At 42.8% G+C, this 16,074-nt stretch overlaps 1 protein-coding gene across 1 annotated transcript in view; it reads right to left on the minus strand.

Annotated features, from left to right (window-relative positions):
• ENAH (ENAH, actin regulator) overlaps positions 1-16,074 on the minus strand; it is a 92,359-nt gene that overhangs the window by 46,206 nt on the left and 30,079 nt on the right. The window contains exons 2-3 of the mRNA XM_006106430.3: positions 8,698-8,863; positions 4,669-4,846 (exon numbers count right to left, since the gene is read on the minus strand). Of these exons, the coding sequence (XP_006106492.1) occupies positions 4,669-4,846; positions 8,698-8,863 (344 nt within the window). The remainder of the gene's footprint in view (positions 1-4,668; positions 4,847-8,697; positions 8,864-16,074) is intronic.

The raw sequence follows: 16,074 nt of genomic DNA on the forward strand, positions 1-16,074 counted from the left end.
CTCCTCTTCGGACAGCGTCACTTCAGGCCTCATCTTTCTCACCGAGATCACCGTGCTCATAACCACATACCAACCCGTTACATCCGGTCTGAAGCACCAGCCGGATGAATCACATCACATGACGGTCCCACCGACCACGTAACACGCGCGCTCCTCAGCAAGAACACAAGGTCCTTCCCAAACTTTCCAGCCTTGCCTCTTAGGGTCCCCGCCCCCCCGCCCGCCCATCCATTTTCTCATGCCCACACCCTACACAGTCCATCTGCTGCTTGCCAGCTGCTCCTCGCTCTCAGGCCGCCAAGCCTACCCAGAATGTTCTGGGGGCCTACTCATTCTTCAAGACGCAACTCAAGCATCATCTCATCTTCTGAGATCTCCTTAACCCTCTCACTTTCTTCAGTTCCAAAAGCCTCGCTGCCCCCTTCCCAGCATCTCACAAAACGTAGTCTAATGTTGCTCCGGCCCAACTGTGAAATCCTGGAAGGGAGGGAGTAGGCCGTAGCATGTCAGTATGACTCCCAGCACCACGGGCGGTATCTATGCTCAAAACATGTGTGATGGTTTTTGTGCTATAACCTTCATACGGCTCTCATGACTCATGGCACTCTGGAAAACAGAAGTGTCACTACCAACATAGTGGAATCTCCGTATTTATGTGTATTTATAAAACCTAAAGAAAATTTCGAACACGCGGATATCTGTGAGTATGTTCTCATTTTCGGTAGATTTGTAGGGTTTTTTTAAAAAATCTAGCAGAAGCAGTGTTACCACGGGCAAAATATTAAGATGTCCTTCTTACAAAGGTATGCTTAAGCTTAGTTGAGTAGAACACAGCAGAATAATCGTACTGGCTAGGCATGATTTTTCTTTTAAAAAATGAATTAAAAAAAAATCATTTCCTATTTTCAAATGACTTCCACCTTTTCCAAAATGGAACATTGTGCAAACTGACCTCTACCAACCATCGCAAGGACTGACTTTATATTCTATATAACCCATAACTGTTATCTGCGAAACTGCTATACATGTACTTGCTAAATAATATAGAAATCCCAAATATCAGTCTGAATACAGCGTTTTGAACGCACTTGTTTAAAATCTAGCCCATCTCCCCGTTAGGCAACAGAAACAGATAAACTGTAGCATTTGGTATAAAAGAAAGAACACGACTTCAACTCTTTAAAAAAAAAAAAAAGGGTACAACATGTGATTTTTGTTTCTTAAATCCCAAATATAACTCATTGCATTGAGTACCTCCTGTACTTTCCCGTATATTAAATAATTGCACACCACGTTAAAAAAACAAAAGTCAAGGAAAGCATGCCTGCCACCCACCCCTTTCCTGAGAAACAGACATAGTAAACACGTATAGAACACCATGCAAAGGTCAGCGTGACGAGCCCCAAAGGAAGCTACTTTTTTTTATTAATTTAAAGAATGTGTTTGCGGATTTAGAGGATTTAGGGAGCAAGGGAGCGAGGAAGAGAGAACTGCGTAATTATTGGTTTTGGTAAAAAAAGATAGGTTAGTGGCGATCAAATCCTGCTCTGGGGACCACACAGGTGCCTCAGCGGCCATGGACTCCCAACCCCCCACATTAACTAGAGAAGCTCCCCCTTTTTGTTTTTGTCTGTTTATGCACCGAACTTCTGAAAACATTATTTGAACAAAAGTGTCCGTGACTTTAAAAAAAAGTCTGAACATCACTAAGAAAGACTAACCAACATTCAGGGGGTGATATGGACATTAACACCCAATAAAACAATAAACAGAAGCATTCACTATGAAAAAAAAAATGGTTTTAGAAAGTGGTAAAACATTAAGAAGCAGGAACGACTCATATCTGTAGTCGCTTTACCGTGATGCATAAATGTTTCTTTTGCTTCTGATCACGGACTTACTGGGTCTAGTATTTGTTTAGGGAGTAGGCACGGAGGTTAACCTTTTTCAACTTGGTTTTGGCAGAAAGACAATGGGTGGCGTTAGCAAGGAACTGGCTGCGAACCCAGAGCAAGCAGCTGTGGAAGGGAAAGATGGTCAAGATGAGAGGCGACAGGACTGGTATGTTTGTTTAGGTGGATGGGAGGGGGCCTGCAAAATAAACCTGGGGTAGGGAACAGACCTATCCTACTTTTACGGAGATTTACAGAAAAAAGTTAAGTCCTTTCCCACGGACATTTCTGATTCTTCGCATCTATCTCCTCCCATGCCTCCACCTCCAAACCAATTAATGGGATCAAAAATCAGAAATTAGCCCCAGCTCGTTTGGCTCAGTGGATAGAGGGTCAGCCTGCAGACTGAAGGGTCCCGGGTTCGATTCCGGTCAAGGGCCCATGCCAGGGCTGTGGGCTCGATCCCCTGCAGGGGGCTTGGAAGAGGCAGCCGATCAATGATTCTCTCTCATCATTGATGTTTCTCTCTCTCTCCCTCTCCCTTCCTCACTGAAATCAATACAAATATTTTTTTTAAAAAAATCAGAAATGAGTGTTTAACTACAGTAATTTATGAAACGTCATTTCCTAAAGAGATCAGAGTATGACAAACACCCACTATATGCTTTGTTTTCTCTGATGAAAAAGCTATGAATCCAAAAGCCTCTTTGCCAATGACTTGTGCCATGATGAAAGGAGATAACAGGATGGACCAGCTTCTTCTACCTTTTCTTCTCTCTTTCCTCAGCTCACAGTATTACAGGTTGAGGTGGTGACAGAGCAGAGAACAGCGGCTCAAAATAATCTAAGAAGAACCTAGTACATTTTTTGCCTTTTCAAAATGCTTGTGTAGCCAGTAACATGATGGGTGATTTTCCCATTTGCCAAACGCTCTATAATGCGGAAATTACAGAGAATGTAATTGAGTCTCTCCCCGTGAAGACTCATTAATTTCAAAATATCAAGAGCAGAAGGAAAAAAACATTAATTAGCGCTTGCATTTTGAAAGCAAACTGTATTACTACATACTGATAAAAACAATCCTTCCCATTTGGTTCAAAAAAAAAAAAAATCCAAACCTGATGACTAAACAACAATTTTAACTACTTTAAATTAGCAACGTTTAGTAGTAATAAATACTCTTTTTGAAGGTTTAGAAATTAAAATGCTAGCTTGTTCCAAACATGGGGAAGCCAATATGATTGTCATACGTACACTGCCTAAACTTTCATCCTTTAGTTATTTTACTATGCAGTTAAGATATTAAGAACCACAATTCTAGTTTCTTTCCTTTGATAAAACTATGGCGACAGAAAAGCAATTCTACAACACAAGGCTGATACAATATTGATGCCTGCAAGGTAAGTACGGTGACTTCCGATCATCTACACGCAAGACTGCACACATGCAGACTTTTCTATGCTATTTTCTCAACTTACAGACAAACCAGGAGAAGTTCCAGTCATTTCTTTTCTCAAAATAGGTAACATGAGAGCTGTGTACAACTTATTTATAGAGATATTAATTTCCTCAAAGGAGATCTAAAATAAATCATCTATAGGCATTAATACGTGACTTCCAGCAAGATTCCAAAAATGTCTTCTTGCACCGAAATTCACATTGGAAATAAACTAACAAGTGGGCTAGAAGTTTCGATCCTTCTTACAATGAGGGAAGGAATAAGTCAAATTTCATGTGTCTGTATTGGGTTTCAAAATTCTCTACCTTTTCAACAAAATATCACATCTTAATCTGACTATTGAAGTCATTCCTTTAAAATGCATAAATTTGGTTCGTAGACTATTTATGTCATATGAGTCACTATGAAATACACAGTGCAGGCAAGAGTAATCACATTCGTATTGTTCTATGTATAGCATTTGTTTGCTGATCATAAAGCTATCTCCCCAAAGAGAACAAATACACTGGTGAATTTCGTTTTCTGTTCTTTAAACAAAAATAGAGCTCATCTCTGACACATATACAGTATTAAATCCTAGAGGGTTTGTGTGTGTGTGTGTGTGTGTGTGTGTGTAAGTTAATTATTTCAACAAATACATTGGTGTATTTCTTTTCCTGTTCTTTAAACAAAAATAGAGCTCATCTCTGACACATATACAGTATTAAATCCTAGAGTTGTTTTGTGTGTGTGTGTGTGTGTGTGTGTGTGTGTGTGTTTAAGTTAATTATTTCTACATAGCTATCTAACCACCATGCAGTCAGGGGAGATGCAGTTCACAGCTAAAACCACCTGAGGGCACTCCTAAAACTGTGAAACAACTTTTAGAATCAAACGTTTAGTGACCAGGATGCAGGAGACCTAGTCCTACTTGAGGTTCAAGGCCTCAGGAGCGGCTTAAAAAACATGCTTCAGAAACCACGTGTGTTTTCCTAAAATCTGAGATAAAGATTAACGTGCATCATTTTGATCTACTGCATATTCTCTGGGCCTCCTGTCCTTGCAAGGAAAGCTGAGGTTCTACAGCAGGAGGAACAGAACTAGGTAGCGTCCAATGAAAACATTTAAAAATGACTAATGAACCAATCTCATAGGACTATCCTTCCAGAACCCATATTCACATCAGCCAATGAAAAGTTCACATCTCTGCAAAGAGTAACAGAAATTCAAGAATAACTTCACATACATAGATGATTTAAAGGTTGGTCAGAAAAGGTCTGTTTTAACTGATAGATAGCACTTCAGTTCAAGAAAACCAGCCAACCGCAGGCTCCTTACCTGTTTCCTGTGAATTCAACACTTCTAAGGCATGCATCATGGCACTTGCAAAAACATTGGCATCTTCTTTGCTGCCAAAGTTGAGACCATACACCTGTCTAGCGTCTCGCCATTGGTGGAAGGTCTGTGTAGCTTGATTGTACTTCAACCCTTTGGGAATGGCACAATTTATCACCACCTAAAAGACAGTAATTCTTTATAAAGTCAAGCAAATAAATGGCAAAATCGACAAAGTCAACAAGTCCTGATTGAAAAGGTATCACTTCATTCATCCTTAGCACTCCCGCCGCCACCACTGCACTCGCCAGCCATGAGCCAAGCTTCTGGCTGAGTGGCGTTCGCCCTGTGGGTGCACACTGACCACCAGGGGACAGCTCCTGCGTTGAGCGTCTGCCCCCTGGTGGTCAGGGCGCATCATAGCAACCAGTCGTTCTGCCATTCGGTCGATTTGCATACTAGCCTTTTATTATATAGGATTTTCATTCTCCATATATTTTAAACCCCATAAAGCACTATTTTTAGTTTTATACAGTCAATGATCGACTAAGATCAACACTTAGGCTTTTTAGTCCTCTGCCCTCTTCAAGCTTCTGTTGGGACCATTTTTGATCTTGACGAATGTCTTCCCATGTAGATCTGGCGAGGAAGCCTCTCCATTTTTGTCTGCCAGAAAATATCTTTATTTCACCTTCATTTTTTGAAGAATATTTGTATTAGGTACGGAATGTTACGTGGTCACTCACTTCCCTACAGTCATTTGAAGTTCACGGCCACCCAGCTCTTGATTCTATTGAGAAGTCAGCTGACAGCTTATTGTTGCTACTTTAACAGTATCTGATTTTCAAGGACTGTTCAAGGGTTTCACCTTGTATTTAGTTTACAGTGATTTCAACACAATGGGTTTCTACAGGGTTTTCTTGGTGCTGATTTCATCCCTTTTGAAAATTCTTGTTTACTCTCTCTTCAGTTATTTTTCTGCCCCAGTCTCCCCTCTCCTCTGGGACTGTGATTACACACACTCTGCACTTTTCTCACTGTATTCCCTTATGTCTCCCCTAAGCGCTTTGTGTATTACCTATTTCTCTCTGATTATCTTAGCTTCAGTCTGAATTTTTTTTTCTTACCTCTATTTCAGTTTACTAATTCTTTTTAGCTATTTCTAATTGGTTGTAAAAACAAAACAAAACAAAACAAAACCATCTCTGAGTTGTTAACAGCAGTTATTTTATGTTTCGATTCTTTTTTAAAAAAATCTTTATTGTTGAAAGTATCACATGTCCCCTTCGTTCCCCCTGGACTCCTTCTAACCCACCCCTGCACTCCTCCCTGCCCCCCCGCCCCCCGTCCCCCTCATCCCAGGCCTTAAATTTCCATTTTGTTCTTTTTTCAAGTATCCAGTTCTCTGCTGAAATTCTCAACCTGTCTTATATTTCCTTGAATGTATTAAGCATAGTTATTTTAAAGTCACTTCCTGATAGTTCCATTAACTGGATTCCCTGGGGTCTGTCCTATTGCTGTTTCTTTCCCCTGTCTCCTCGTATGCCTGGGTATTCTGATTGAGTGCCAGACATTGCATATGGACAATTTTAAGGAAATGTTGATGCCTACGATGATGTTATATATTTTTTCCCCCAGGAAAAATGTACATTGGCTTCTGGCAAACAGCTAGGGAAACTAACAGTCTTAAGTCACCTTTAATCCAAAAGTAACTGAAATGATTGAGGCTGTGCTATGAGGGCCAGTCTAACTTCTTCTTCCCAACATATGGGAGGGACTTCTGGGTCCCAAACCATGGCCTGCGAGACTACCCACACACCCTCCCTCATTCACAGGGCCTGACTTCCCATGTTTGCTCTACCGGCCCCATGACTCGGCCCCAAATCTGCTTAGTTTCTCAGTTTCCTCTTTGAAAATTGACACAGGCCTCTAGTGAACAGGTCCAAGGCTGGGTTCACTTCTATGCTTCTTTCTTTTAGATCATAACTTATTATGTGTCTTTCCCCATTCTTTACTGCATCTTTCTTTCAAGCTTGGGAACCTTATCACGCTTGTGAAACCTAATCACAGTGCCTAGAACATAACAACCACTGAATAAATGTAGAAAAATGGAATATTTTAATATATCTATATATATAAAAGCCTAAGCAACCGAACGACCAAACAACCGGTTGACTGGTCGCTAGGACGCGGACTGACCACTAGGGGGCAGACGCTCGCTCAACACAGGAGCTGCCCCTGGTGGTCAGTGCGTTCCCATAGCCAACCTCCCATGGTCCCTCCCTCTGCAGCCCCAATTGCCCCATCACCGGCCAGGGCAAGGGACACCACCCATGCACAAATTCGTGCACCGGGCCTCTAGTGTGTATATAATTTGTACACGCTCCATTCTACAAATAAATGATGAGTGATTTCTTTTTAAATGGATCTTACTACAGGAAGTTTAGGTATTGTTTAATAAATTATAATAACATGTTTCTACTTTAGGAAAGGCTGCTAACCATTGAAAAATGTAACAAAGGTACCCTGGAATGAAAGAAAACCAATTTTTATTAGATATATTCATAGGTACACATCATTATGTTACTTTAAATATTTTTATAAAATTTTATTTTCTTTTATATACTGATCTTGTATCTTAATAAAAGGGGCAACCTTGCTGAACAGTCTTATTAGCTGTAATATTTTATCTCTGTAGATACTCGAGATTTTTTATGTAGAGAATTATATCATCAGTGAATAAAATCAGCTCTACTACTTCCTTTACACTCCTTCTAGCTTCGATTTCTTCATCTTTATATCACCAGGTTACCTCCTTTGCAATGCTAAATGAATGAAATCGATGAAAGTTGAAATCCTCAACTTATTCCTGACTTTAGTGGAAATCCTAAAACTGTATTGTCCCGTGAGATGTTTGCTGTATGTTTACGTTAGTCATCCTCATCAGCTTAAGAAAATTCATTTTTATGCCAAACGTGCTGAGAATTATTACCTTCGGGTTTTAATTTTATCATATGCTTTTCCTGAATCTCGTTTCTAATAGGTGTTCTCCCGGTATGTTACATTATTATCAAATGTTAAACTATCCTTACATTACTGCTGAATTTGGTCTGCTAATATCTTACTGAGGATTTTTTATAACATTTTAGGTAAATTATTAACTATTGATATATTTTATGATTGCAGATCTATTAAACTTTTCTACTTTTCTGCCAGTTTTGGTCAGTAATATTTTCCTACAAAATGGCCCACTTCCTGGCATAAAGCTATTCAAAATAACTTACAGTAACTTATTTTCGTAAGATATCTATAGCTACATCTCTTTTCCAATCCTAATATAACTTTTTTTTTCTGCTAGATTCTGCCAATTTTTCTGTTCAGTAGGGCAGCTTTTGTGTTAACAAGTTCTATTTATTTTTAGTATTTCCTTCTGCTTCCTTCTTAAGCTCATTATATGTCATTAAGAGTTGCCCATCTAAGGACAGCTTAGATGTCCCACAGGTTTCTATATATAATCTCGTCACTCAGGTCTAAGCACTTTCTTTCTAAACATTTTCTAATCTTCATAACGCTTTCATATCAGTGTCACGAATTATTTAGAAGCGTATTTAAATTTCCAAACATTTTAAAAACACTCTATTTGTCAAAAACTATAAAGTCACCGGATAGCTTATTTCTCTTATGGATAAAAAAAATCTCAATAATGTTTTCATTTGGAAATTGCCTGACTTGTGCAGACGTCTTTAGAATTATTTTTAAACTAGAAGCCCAGCGCGTGAAATCACGCAGCCCCGCCCACCCGTGCCAGTCTTTGGTCGTTACGGCGTTACGGCCACAGGCCTTTTATAATAGAGATATGCATTTCCTTTGTGGGCCGACATTGAGATACTTTTAGGGCTGTTCTTCAGGACGACCTAGGCTTTCCCCATGGGGACTATTTTGACTACGGTTTCAAACCCCTGCTTTATTTTAGTGAAACAGCAAGTCCTTCCGTAACACAGGACGGCTTTTAGAACTGAATCAGACCCGTACCTGATGGTCCTGAATCTTCCTGCCCACCACTCTGAAGGTGTTGTTGCCGGTGTGGTGATAGATGTGGACTCTGCTAAACCCAGTCGAGCCACCAGCTGGAACCCACTTCTTGTTGGCATCATCATAAACCATCACAGCAGCTCTTGCCTGACAGATACTCTGTTCACTGTGAGAACAAGCAGAAAAGGAAAAAGCAAAAAAAAAAAAGCAAACATGAGACATTTAAAATATGCTCAGCTGCCCACACAGCCATATAAATCAGAGTCAGCCGACTCAGCAGTCACTCAACAATCAGTGCTGTACTGGGTGCCAGAAACAACAGTGAACAAGACGAAAGCTTCCTGCCCTTGTGGGTACAGTCTGGTGGGTTAAAAAGTAAAGGGTAATGAGGGACACGAGGAGGGGATCAGGATCCACGAACACACAAGTAACACAAAAATGTTTTCTTCTAAATCTGAGTATCGACACACTCATTAAACTGAACACCACTCTAAGTATTAATTACCCATTATTTGTTTAATCATATATCCTATATAGTAAAAGGCTAATATGCAAATCGACAGAACAGCAGAGTGACCGGTCGCTATGACACACATTGACCACCAGGGGGTAGATGCTCAATGCAGGAGTTGTCCCCTGGTGGTCAGTGTGCTCCCACAGGGGGAGCGCCGCTCAGCCAGAAGCCAGGCTCATGGCTGGCTAGGGCAGCAGTGGTGGTGGGAGCCTCTCCCGCTTCTGTGGCAGCGCTAAGGATGTCCAACTGTGAGAGGGTGCAGTCCGGGCTGAGGCCCCCCCACCAAGTGCATGAATTTCATGCACCAGGCCTCTAGTATGTTTATAATATCGGTGACCTGTTTGTGAATCCCTCTGTACTGAAAACCTGTTGGTCATCAGGCTTGCTTCATGGTCTATATAGCAAATTCTGAGAAGCTCTATCAGCCCCTTAAGATATGGAGTGGTCACCAATAATCAATGATGGTAATGTGACTCACTCTCTGACACCCCTTGGTCAGAACACCCTATGTTTCAAATTTCTTCATTTAAAAAATGAAAAAGTAAAATGAGATGCTTTCCAAGGATCCTTTAGATTTTAATTCTAACCACAGATAAATACGAAAACAGGACAATCCCAAAATAGTCTTTAAATCTCAGCTTCATCTCAATTATCTGTTACCAAGTGAGACCGAGATACATGAATAAATAAAATGAGGGGAGATGATCTGAATTTCACATTAAGGACTAGTTTCATCTTTCAAAAATCCTCTAATGCCACCCTGGGGGGAAATGGCTGATTAGAATTTTACTTTATTTCGTTTTTGTTTTTTAAATCAAATATGAAAGTGAACAACAGAAAAAAACAGGTACAGTAACTCTATGCTTTAACCCAAGCGCCCCACATACTATAGAAGACTTAGCTGATGTTTAAGCCATAACTGATGCGGAAGCCCCCAAGTAACTCACCCAACCCCATCTTTAACGAAAAGCTTTGCTCATTCAGCCCACTTTAGCCTCAAAGACTTAAGAAAGTCAACTATGTGGGTGCCTCCCCAATGACCTCAGGAGCAAAAAGTCACTTTCGCGACCTCTTCTCTCACCCCCACGTCTGCCCCATCTCTCAACACTGTATGTGTGTGTTTCACTCAACTTGCCAGGCAATCTGATGACAGAGGATCATGGAGACCTAAGAGGCCGCAGCACTGAGCAATAGCACTGCTTCAGAACAATGGGTACCAATTGTTTATATTTTTCCACTCGAGAAATTTTACAAAAATTTGTAACAATATCTGTGCAGCACGAACACTGAAATAAATCCACGGATAGTCTAAAACTGTATGCTGCCCTGAAAATTTTTAAACATAACTGTAATTGAGTTTTGATTTTATAGAGAGGAAGGGAGAGGGAGATAGAGATAGAAACATCAGTGATGAGAAAGAATCATTGATCGGCTGCCTCCTACATGCCCCCCACTTGGGATCAAGCCCACAACCTCGACACATGACCTGAATCAAACTGGTTCATGGGCCTACGCTCAACCACTGAACCACACCGGCTGGGCTGCACTGAAATTTTGGGGGTAAAAAGTTCTGGGAATAAAAATAAGCCGATGACTAGAGCTTGAATTATTATTATTTTAATATATTTTATATTGATTTTTTTTACAGAGAGGAAGGGAGAGGGATAGAGTTAGAAACATCGATGAGAGCGAAACATCGATCAGCTGCCTCCTGCACACTCCCTACTGGGGATGTGCCCGCAACCAAGGTACATGCCCTTGGCCGGAATCGAACCTGGGACCCTTGAGTCCACAGGCCGATGCTCTATCCACTGAGCCAAACCGGTTACGGCGACCTTGAATTTATTTTTTAAGCTGTGATTCAAGAGCACCTGTCAGCCCTCACTCACAAGAGAAACACTTCAGTGACAACATTTACATAACCCTATCGCAAGACCACATGAACCAAGGTAAAGCAACGTGCGCAATCCAAGAAGCAAATCTGAAAATTAACAAAGTAACACTATTTCCCAGCTTGCAAAAATTACTATTTGGGGACATACAATATGATTCCCATGGTTCAAGAAATACGGTCTCCTCAAGACAGTCCCAGTGGGGGTCACACACGTTAAGCCACACTGAACCCCTATTTTTTGTAAATTAGGTTGTTTCATGCTCAAAAAAAGAAGACAAAAGGTTTTAAAAAAAAAAAATCAAAAAACCCAAAAGCAGAATGTCCCCACTTCTTCCTCTACAGTGGGTATCTGGAGACATTCCAAAGATTGAAGTACACGGTTCATCGAACAGCTTTTAATTGGCGCTTATGATACAAACCACTTCATCAACCATCCACTGTCTGGTCACTTCAACTTCCCTGGAAAAGCTACAACCACTGAAACAAAGACCTCTGCAAACGAACATATCCAAGTGGCCAGCAAAAGGCCAAAAATGCAACAACAACAACAAAAAGTTCGTTGATTCATTTTCTATTGAAAATGAAATGTTCAACATGAGAGGTTAAGGATACAAATCTAACGCTAAGCGAAGCCAAGGAGCAGCGGGAGGGAGGAGCCAGGGTTAACGAGAAGAAGAACTGAGCTGTGGGTAAGAGCTGAGGGGCTCTGGGAAAAGGAGGAACAGACAGGAGAGGATGTGGAAGGTGCGAAGGGATGGGTCCGGCCCAGATAACTCCGGAGTCCTGGGGGACATCTGGCACTCGGAGAACCCACATCAAAGCCGGGCGGGCCAGGAAGGGACCGGCCCGGCCCACGGGGGTTCTTAGAGACAAATTCGAATCAAGTCCTCCCATTCCTTTCCACAACATCTGAGGACCTTTCCTGGCTGGAGACAGACATTCTGTGGTATATAAAAAAAACCTTTGGTCTTTGTCCCGGTCCCTGGCACAGAGCTCCTAAAACCCTTGGCATCTCCTGACCAGGAAGGGAGCCTCTGGCATGCTAATGAGCTGACTTGTAGGCTGGAGGAAGGGAGCTGTTTTCAGAAATACTGAGCCATGATCAGAGGGTTGCAATTTTCAGTCCCACTCCCCCTCCCCCCCCACTCTGGGGAGGGTAAGAAGGGTCAGAAATCGAGTTCACAATCATGCCTATGTAACGAAACCTCCATAAACACACCCAAACAAGCTCGCGTGGCGGTGCTGGGTGGGTAGCATGCCCAGGGTGGGCATGGAACCTCTGCACCCACCCCATCCTTTGCCCTATGCATCTCTTCCATCTGGCTGTTCCGGAGTTGCATCTCTCTATATAAAAGCCTAAGCGACTGTTTAACCGGTAGCTATGACGTGCACTGACCACCAGGGGGCAGATGCTCAATGCACAGACATGGAAACATGGAACAGACTGATGAATGTCAAAGGGAAGGGGGAAAGGCGGAAAGAGATTAACCAAAGATCTTATATGCATACTGGAGGCCCGGTGCATGCATTCGTGCACCGGTGGGGTCCCTCGGCCGGGCCTGCGGGGATTGGGCTGAAACCGGCTCTCCAACATCCCCCGAGGAGTCCTGGATTGCAAGAGGGCGCAGGCCAGGCTGAGGGACCCTATTGGTGCACGAATCCGTGCACCGGGCCTCTAGTCCTTTATATTAAACCAGCAATAACAAGCAAAGTACTTTCCTAAGTTCTGGGAGTCCTTCTCCTGAATTATCAAACCTGACTCTGTAGTCAGCAGTGGGTAGCCTCCATACCCCCACTGGCAGCAAGCATCTGAAATGGGGACAGTCTTGTTGGACTGAGCCATGAGCCTGTGGGGTCTGGGATAACTCCAGACAGTGTCGCAACTGAACTGGTCACCCAGCTGGTGTGGAAAACAGGAGAATGGGCTGTTGATGTGTGGAGAAAACCACTCCAGAGACCAACTCCTATTACAGGTGGGCACCAAATAAGCCAGTGAGGCACCCTATTTTGGATCTCACGAACTCGGAAACCTCCAATACAGATCGGATGAATCCTTATAGAAGGTTGACAATACTGTATTTTGGCCTACTTGCCAGATAGGAAATTGGGGACTGGGGAGGGATCCCCATAACCTAATGAAAGGAGGTATTTTAGAACTTAAGATACCTCAAAATAAAGGCAACATACTGTATTATAGTAATATACTGTAAATGTCATAACTAGCTTTCTATACAATTCTCCGTATTTTTTAAAAATATATTTTTATTGATTTCAGAGAGGAAGGGAGAGGGAGAGAGAGAGAGAGAGAGAAACATCAATGATGAAAGAGAAGCATTGATCGGCTGCCTCCTGCATGCCCCCTACTGGGGACCGAGCCCACAACTCAGGCATGTGCCCTTGACTGGAATCGAACCTGGGACCCTTGAGTCTGCAGGCCGACGCTCTATCCACTGAGCCAAACCGGCTAGGGCAGAGCTGCTTTTTTAAAAATATAAAGACCGTAACACAGCATTAGAATTCTTTGACTCTGTCAAGTAACTCGTTCCTGAATATAGTCAAATTTCCTGAACAGGTATATATGACGGCAGAGGACGGCTGCCAAATTCTCTTCTCCCAGGTACTAGTGAATGAAAGGCGTCCTGGTATTCAAGCTCCTTAAGGATGGCTTGGCTATTCTGGTCTATGCTATTTATTGAGGCTGCAATAAAGCCAAGTCTTTGAAAATAGCAACTTCCTTTCAAAGCCGTCACTCATTAATCGCTACCTGTCAAAGCAGCATGACAATGGCAGTGCCTAGCCCACAGCAGACACTCTTTACGTACCCGTTCAGTACCTGATTCCGTCGAATGCAACCCTACGTATCGAGACCTGGGTCCAATACCATTTCTCTGCGAAGTCTTTCTGGGGTCTCCAAAGCCAGAATGAATCACCCTCCCTCCCACAGTCCTCATTCCTCTTTCCACCAGGGAGGCTCTCTGAGGAGGTCCTACCTGAGCCATAGGAGGGAGAGGTTACGTTCTTTACCCCAAATGCATTGGGAAGCCACTCGAAGGCTTTAAGCCAGTGGTTCTCAACATTCCTAATGCCGCGACCCTTTGATACAGTTCCTCATGTTGTGGTGACCCCCAATTTCATGGTTACAAATTGAACATAATTAAAGCATAGTGATGAATCACAAAAACAATATGTAATTATATATGTGTTTTCCGATGGCCTTAGATGACCCCTGTGAAAGGGTCGTTCGACCCCCCAAAGGGGTCGCAACCCACAGGTTGAGAACCGCTGCTTTAAGCAGAACGGGAGGTACATTTTTAAAAGATGACTCTAGCTGCTACGCAGACAGAGAAGGGTTCAGGAAAGTGACATGGAAATCAAGAACGGAAGCATGAAGACCACGGTGAGGAGCACATACGGTGACACTGGAGCCTGACTAGAAACATGGGAGGGAAGCACATGGGAGTGTATGTCGCAGGTATATCGGGCCCTGGCTGGTGTGGCTCAGTGGATAGAGCATCGGCCTGCAGACTGAAGGGTCCCCGGTTCAATTCTGGTCAGGGCACATGCCTGGGTTGTGGGCTCGATCCCCAGTAGGGAGCGTCCAGGAGGCAGCCGATCCATGATTCTCTCTCATCATTGATGTTTCTCTCTCTCTCCCTCTCCCTTCCTCTCTGAAATCAATAAAAATATATTTTTAAAAAAGAAAGTGTATTGGACAGGATTCGCTAGTACACAGATAAGAGGGGCGAGGAAAAGGCGGGGTGGGGACAACGGAAGGCAGGAGAAAATTTTGGATGTCACCTAGCACTTTACGGACACTCCCAAAGTGTGTGACATGCTGAAAAGTGTATCCCTGTTGAAAGGCACAGTCCCAAGTCATCTATTTTTACACGCGTATTAGCACATCCTCACCATCTTTGAAGAAGCCGAGTGCCCATCAGCCTCAAATCCTCCGTTTCCGTTCTGTCAAGGTCTGTACAATAACCCCTCCTATGCTACCAACCCCTTAAGGGAGTTCGCTCTGAAAAGGAGAATTAGCACCTTGGCTGTTACGACGCTGAGTCATTCTCACAACTAACATGTCAGCTGCTCAGAAGATAAAATATTAAGGCAGAAATTACACACACAAAAAAAATTGGGGAATTTTTAAAAAGTAGGATTTCCGTCTCACGCGCTGATGTCTAATGTTTTTGGTCAAGCCTGCAATTTTATCACACCTCAAGCATTAAAGAGGGGTAAACACAATGTTCGATTTCAATTCCACAAATATGGCTCCCACCTATATCCCACGGCTGCCAGAGTATAGGAACACGGAGTTGGGGCCATCTCATTGATAAAAGATTACGCGGTCAGATCGGGATAAACATGCATTTTCCTCAAACAGGAAAGCCAACAATACATACCAGGCCCTGTATCAGTGATGGCGAACCTTTTGAGCTCGGCGTGTCAGCATTTTGAAAAACCCTAACTTAACCCTGGTGCCGTGTCACATATAGAAATTTTTTGATCTTTGCAACCATAGTAAAACAAAGGCTTATATTTTTGATATTTATTGTATATATTTAAAATGCCATTTAACAAAGAAAAATCAACCAAAAAAAATGAGTGTCATAGGTTCGCCATCACTGCCCTATAGTGTGTTAAGCACCAAAAGAGTCGCAAATCCAGTGCTTTTTCTCTCAGATCACTGCTCAGGACTCGTCACCCTTCGAACCTCGGGCTCACGTCCAGAATCCTCCCGTCCCATCCCCCGCCATGGTCTGCCCAGCCTACTCCCGCAGCCCCAACCCACGAGTTCCCTTTGCTCACGCTGCTAAAAGCTTTAACCTGGGTCCCGTAGTTTCTCGGTTGCATGATTTCAACAGTCTCCTAACTGGCACTGCGGATGCAATTTTACTCCCAACCCCGATGCATGTTTTCCAAATCAAATCTAATCGCGTCGCCCTTGCGGCTAGCACACCCCCAAAGACTC

This window comes from Myotis lucifugus, unplaced genomic scaffold (genome assembly GCF_000147115.1).
Source record: "Myotis lucifugus unplaced genomic scaffold, Myoluc2.0 scaffold_825, whole genome shotgun sequence".
In the NCBI taxonomy this organism is placed as follows: Eukaryota; Metazoa; Chordata; class Mammalia; order Chiroptera; family Vespertilionidae; genus Myotis; species Myotis lucifugus.